At 37.4% G+C, this 6623-nt stretch overlaps 1 protein-coding gene across 17 annotated transcripts in view; it reads left to right on the top strand.

Annotated features, from left to right (window-relative positions):
* Window positions 1-6623, top strand: part of MLLT10 (MLLT10 histone lysine methyltransferase DOT1L cofactor) — a 238787-nt gene that overhangs the window by 164862 nt on the left and 67302 nt on the right. For all 17 annotated transcript variants that reach the window (XR_005197307.1, XM_037732574.1, XM_037732570.1 and 14 more), the window contains one exon: window positions 1157-1726. Coding sequence is in view for 16 of the 17 variants with exons in the window: in XM_037732574.1 (XP_037588502.1) it covers window positions 1157-1726 (570 nt within the window). In the remaining variant the exon portion in view is untranslated. The remainder of the gene's footprint in view (window positions 1-1156; window positions 1727-6623) is intronic.

The following is a 6623-nucleotide window of genomic DNA, read 5'->3' as shown; positions in this document are numbered from 1 at the left end:
CCATGTTGACCAGGATGGTCTCGATCTCTTGACCTCGTGATCCACCCGCCTCGGCCTCCCAAAGTGCTGGGATTACAGGCGTGAACCACTGCGCCCGGCTTTTTTTTTTTTTCTTTTTTCTTTTTTTAAAAAAGAGCCTCGCTTTGTTGCGCAGGCTGGAGTACAGTGGTGGGATCTCGGCTCACTGCAACCTCTGGCTCCCGGGTTCAAGCAATTCTCCTGCCCCCAGCCTCCTGAGTAGCTGGGATTACAGGCGTGTGCCACCATGCATGGCTAGTTTTTGTATTTTTAGTAGAAACGGTATTTTACCATATTAGTCAGGCTAGTCTCAACCTCCTGACCTCGTGATCCACCCAACTCAGCCTCCCAAAGTGCTGGGATTACAGGTATGAGCCACCACACCTGGCCTAAAGTTCTTGTATCTTAGAATGGCGTTATGGGGCACTAGGTTCTTCAAAGAGAGAATAAGCAGTGATGGCTAGTTTCTTTATGAAGTTCTATGAGAAGTGGATTGGGAGAATGTGAGGTGTAGATAAGATTCCATATGAGCACTATTTTATCAAATCCATTTTCTGTTGTGGTGGATTCAGCTGAACAATAACAATCATTGGTGTGTCTTAAAGTTAAAATGTAGAGCTCATAACCTAGGAAACATCTTTAGGTTCTTACTGTGTACTGGGAACATTTTCAGTCATATCTTCGATATTCAAAAAAAATTCCCTAGGTATTTAGAGTCAAATGAGAGTCTTGTTAGGTCTTCTTGTATGACTATAGAAAGGAGACTACTGTTCTTTAGTCCTTCCTCAGCCATACGTGAGGTGTTTGGGGGAGAATTGTGGAATGTTGCTGTGGCAAAAGGTAGGTGAAATAAAGCACATCTTACATCTTAATAATTGTTTAATAGCTTGCAAGTCCACAGTAAATATTTAATACTATCTATAAAATGACAAATATAGGTAATTTTAGGGATAAATTTGATTTCAGTAATAAGTTTTTAAATCTTAGTATACGGATATCCTAAGTTTTGTAGTTAATTTTTTTTAACCCTCTCTTCTCTTTAATGATTATAGCTTGTGTACTGCTTATTGGAACTTTTGCATCCAAATTTTTTCTCTTTTCTACCCCCCCCCCCCCCTTTTTTTTTTTTTAACTACAGGCAATTTTTCAGGAACTCCAGGCAGTGTAAAATCATCTTCTGGAAGTTCAGTGCAGTCTCCTCAGGATTTCCTGAGCTTTACAGACTCAGATCTGCGTAATGACAGTTACACTCACTCCCAACAGTCATCAGCAACCAAAGATGTACATAAAGGAGAGTCTGGTAGCCAGGAAGGGGGGGTAAATAGTTTTGGTTCCTTGATTGGCCTTCCTTCAACCTCAGCTGTTATTTCACAGCCTAAAAGCTTTGAAAATTCACCTGGAGATTTGGGTAATTCCAGCCTTCCTACAGCAGGATATAAGCGGGCTCAAACTTCTGGCATAGAAGAAGAAACTGTAAAAGAAAAGAAAAGGAAAGGAAATAAACAAAGTAAACATGGGCCTGGTAGACCCAAAGGAAACAAAAATCAAGAGAATGTTTCTCATCTCTCAGTTTCTTCTGCTTCACCAACATCATCTGTAGCATCAGCTGCAGGAAGCATAACAAGCTCTAGTCTGCAGAAATCTCCTACATTGCTCAGGAATGGAAGTTTACAGAGTCTCAGTGTTGGCTCCTCTCCAGTTGGTTCAGGTAGGGACTTGCCTGTTATTTTTCTCCTTCACTTCTACCACCTCCCTTCTTCTGTCTCAAAACATTTTCAACTATTGTTACCATAATACTTGGAATTACTAAATGACATTTAATGAAAGTGAAATTTCTCCGTTTTTAAATTTCCTAATGGAAAATACAAAAATATCTTAAAGTCTTAGATGGTTTGTTTTTTGGGAAAGATGTTTGGCGCTAATTTGATTTTACTTAATTAAAAGTAGGCTGTTGGTCATTCATTACGTACAAAACACTTAGAATTGTTTCCTTTTTTTGTTTCACCTGCACAGTATTTTTAAAAAGCCAACACAGAATTTACATTTAGGGTGTTTTTCGTTTTATTTTGAGCTTCCTTTCTGTAAACTGCAATGTTAGTCTTCGTTTTTCTAAATGATTCCAACAGAGTCTCACTGTCGCCCAGGCTAGAGTACAGTGATGCGATCTTGGCTCATTGCAACCTCTGCCGCCCACGTTCAAATGATTCTCCTGCCTCAGCCTCTTGAGTAGTTGGGATTACAGGCGCCCGTCATTGCGCCCAGCTAATTTTTGTATTTTTTAGTAGAGGTGGGGTTTCACCATCTTGGCCAGGCTGGTCCTGAACTCCTGATCTCATGATGCACCTGCCTTGGCCTCCCAAAGTGCTGGGTTTATCGGCGTGAGCCACCTCACCCAGCCAGTTGCTCACACAGATATTACTTGAGTTACTCTATCCTGGGACATTTTCGTATTAATGATAAATGATTTTAATTTATAGAATATAGTAATCACATTTTATTTCAGGGGATGCCTGAAATGATTTGATATTGTTTTCAAGTATACTTCATGATTTCACAATTATTTTTATTATAAGACAAATGAGTTGATATACATTGTTATTCACACCATTGGGATGTTTCTGTAACCTGCAATTTGTATTATGAATAGTATTTCCAATTTTTAAAAATTTCTTCAAAATGTATATTTTTAGACAGACCATTAACAGTTGATATTAACTTAAATGTCAGCATTTATCTTTTAAATTGCATCTTGAATTTAAAGTAAATGGTTTTCAATAAATGTTGAAACCTTTCTTTTAGTTTTAGATTTCTGATTGTTGAAATAACGAGAATTTAGCTAAGATAAATTATTATGGGTTGTATTTGTTCTATTAGTTGGTGGCAAATGTAGGTAGGAAATGGTATGGAAAAATGATACAATTTAATGGAGAACATTTGTGTATGTTTTATAAATAAAACATTTTAGGTTGTTTTTACAGTTGTGAATATACAGTACTAACTTCAGTAAACATAAAATAGACCACTCCAAGAGAGAAAAGAGCATATGTAATGGTCAGATGCGAGAAATAGTAACTATAACTGTCCTTTGTTATGTGCCAGGTTCTGTTAATATTTTATTATCTCATTTAACAACAGTTATAAAATGTCCCCATTTTACAACTGGTAAAACGGAGGTTTTGAAAGGTAAAATAAGATGCCCAAGATCACATAACCAGGAGTTTCTTTGTATTCAGAAATGAGTGGAATCTATAGAAGCATTAAGAGTTATTCTAGAGCAGGATTTATCAATCTTAGCATTATTGACAGTTTGGATGGGACATGTGTAGTGTTACCCTGTGTATTCCAGGATATTTACCAGAATCCCCAGTTCCTTCCCCCTAGAGGCCAAGAGCGTCATCACACTTCCTCTTCCCATTGTAGGAATAAAAAATGTCTCCAGACATTATTTAATATGTTGAATGTGTCCAGGAGACCAAAACTACTTCTAGTTGAGGATCACTAGTTTAGAGGTGAATAATATATATAAATTGCAGTGAGAAAGAAGTTCATAGAAAGGTTTAAATATATTGCACATTTGAACGTATGCTTTTATTTACATGTTTCCTTTGAGATTAGAAGGGCTTAGCAATAAGCCCCCTTGTCACAAAAGTACATTTAGACCAATTTAATCAGAAAAAAAAATTGAATTTCTCTTCACTTTTAGCAGGAGGCATAGTAATTTACATGAATACCTTACTGAGAAAATAAAGCCTAAATTTGCTTTTGTGGAGAAACTTCTTTACTGATTTTTTATAGTTTTGAAGCATTATCTGGGAACTTCTAAATTTCAGAAATTATATTTGAATGCTTATTTAAACACATCATCAAATTAATAAGATATTGATTTATATCCCTGAAAATATTTTCCTATCTGTTACAGATTTGGGGAGATGTTAGGTATGAGGAATAGTAAATGCTTAATATTTACTATGTTCACAGCACTCTTCTGGAAGTGGGGATACAGTCGTGAATGTCAGAAACAGCCCCTAGCCTCAGGATTTAGAATTATAGTGAATGTTATAGTTTAACCAACAGGTGCTTACAAAGGTCATCTTCATCATTACTAAATTATTAAGCCATCATTCAAGAAAGTCAATCTTATAAAAAGAGCATTGTGAAAAATAATGTGAGATAATGTAATACATAATACAGTTGTTTTCTGTATCTGTGGGATTCCACATCTGGGGATTCAACCAACCTTGTCTAGAAAATGTTTTAAAGTGTTAGTTCACAAAAATAAACGATGTAAGAAATTTATCTGCCAAGAATTTTTTTAAAAGTTGTGTTTAAAAATTACTCAAGCCAGGTGCGATGACTCACACCTGTAATCCCAGTACTTTGGGAGGCCGAGGTGGGTGGATCACCTGAGGTTAGGAGTTTGAGATCAGTCTGGCCAACATGGTGAAGAACCATCTCTACTACAAGTGGTGGTGCCTGTAATACCAGCTACTCGGGAGGCTGAGGGAGGAGAATTGATTGAACCTGAGAAGCAGAGGTTGCAGTGAGCCGAGATCACACCACTGCACTTCAACTTGGGAGACAGAGCGAGACTATCTCAAAGAGACAAAAATTACCCTGGCAATTTTGTATGTCTTTTAAAGCTATAATTATGGAATAGGATTACTGAAAACTATTTGAGATATATTCTTTAGTTTTTTTTTTTTTTTTTTTTTTTTACGATTTTTTTTTTTTTTTTTTTTTTTTTTTTTTTTTTGAGACGGAGTTTCACTCATGTTACCCAGGCTAGAGTGCAATGGCGCGGTCTCGGCTCACCGCAACCTTCGCCTCCTGGGTTCAGGCAATTCTCCTGCCTCAGCCTCCTGAGTAGCTGGGATTACAGGCACGCACCACCATGCCCAGCTAATTTTTTGTATTTTTAGTAGAGACGGGGTTTCACCACGTTAGTTTTATGTTAATAAATATCTTAGGACTTAGTGCAGAACATTTTCTTTTCTCTGTCTCTTTTTTTTCTTTTCTTGAGACCAAGCCTTGCTCTGTCGCCAGGCTAGAGTGGAGTGGTATGATATTGGCTCACTGCAACCTCTGCCTCCCAGTTAAAGCAATTCCCCTACCTCAGCCTCCCAAGTAGCTGGGATTACAGGCGTGTGCTACCACGCCTGGCTAATTTTTTTGTATTTTAGTAGAGATGGGATTTCACTATATTGTCCAGGATGGTCTCGGTCTCCTGACCTCATGATCTGCCTGCCGTGGCCTCCCAAAGTACTGGGATTACAGGCATGAGCCACTGCACCCAGCCAGAACATTTTCTTACTGATAATTGTAAAAAGTATATCCTTAACTAGAGATGCTTGGCTTCATGCCATGAATATTTAGGAATTACATTGCTTTAATCACGACAAGAATTACCAACTGCTGATGAACACTGAGTATGTGCCACATACCGTGTTAAGCACTTAAGTATTATTATATAGGACAAGAAACTGAGACAGAATTCTCATAGGCTTTTAAGTGATGGAGATATGCATTTTCCCAGGGTCCAGGGCTGCTTAATTACACAGTTCAACAAATGTTTGCTTATGAGGGTCTAATACCACACTAGTGTCAATCATACATAAAGCAAAGAGATCCCTGAAAAAATCTGAGCCTATAATTTAACTTTCAGCAATAATATTTCCTATTGGTATGAAAAGTTAATTTTTCCTTTGGACTAATTTGAAACTGAGAAATAATTTAGTAATTGTGGAAACAAGAAGCTTTCCCCCATATAATAAATAAGTAGAAAGGAGAAAATGTATACCGTCATCCCTTGGCATCGATGGGGAATTGGTTTCAGGACCTCCTGCAAATATAAATACCAAAGTCCAAGATGCTCAAGTTCCTGTTATATAAAATGTCATAACATTTTCACATAACCTATGCACATCTTCTGATGTGCTTAAATCATTCATTTCTAGATTACTTAATAGACCTAATATTATGTAGGTGCTATGTAAATAGTTGTTATATTATATTGCTTAGGGAATCATGACACGAGAAAAAGTCTGCACACATTCAGTACAGACTCAATCTTTTTCCTCCAAATATTTTTTCTTTTTTTTCTTTGAGATGGAGTCTTGCTTTGTGCAATGGCGTGATCTCGGCTCATTGCAACCTCCACCTCCTGGGTTCAAGCGATTCTCCTGCCTCAGCCTCCCGAGTAGCTGGGATTACAGGCGTGCACCACCACACACAGCTGATTTTTGCATTTGTAGTAGAGATAGGGTTTCACTGTGTTGGCCAGGATGGTTTCGATACCTTGACCTCGTGATCTGCCTGCCTTGGCCTCCCAAAGTGCTGGGATTTACAGGCATTAGCCACTGTGCCCCTCCTCCTCCAAATATTTTCTATTCAAGGTTGGTTGAATCCCCAGATGTGAAATCCCAGATACAGAAAAAAACTGTGTTATATATTACATGATCTCAAGTTATTTTTCACAACGCTCTTTTTATAAGATTGACTTTCTTTCTTTTCTTTCTTTTCTTTTCTTTTCTTTTCTTTTCTTTTCTTTTCTTTTCTTTTCTTTTCTTTTCTTTTCTTTTCTTTTCTTTTCTTTTCTTTTCTTTTCT

The sequence above is a fragment of the Cebus imitator genome, unplaced genomic scaffold, assembly GCF_001604975.1.
Source record: "Cebus imitator isolate Cc_AM_T3 unplaced genomic scaffold, Cebus_imitator-1.0 Scaffold456, whole genome shotgun sequence".
NCBI lineage: Eukaryota > Metazoa > Chordata > Mammalia > Primates > Cebidae > Cebus > Cebus imitator.
Note: the sequence above shows the minus strand (reverse complement) of the source record. Positions and strands in the feature narration are given on the sequence as shown.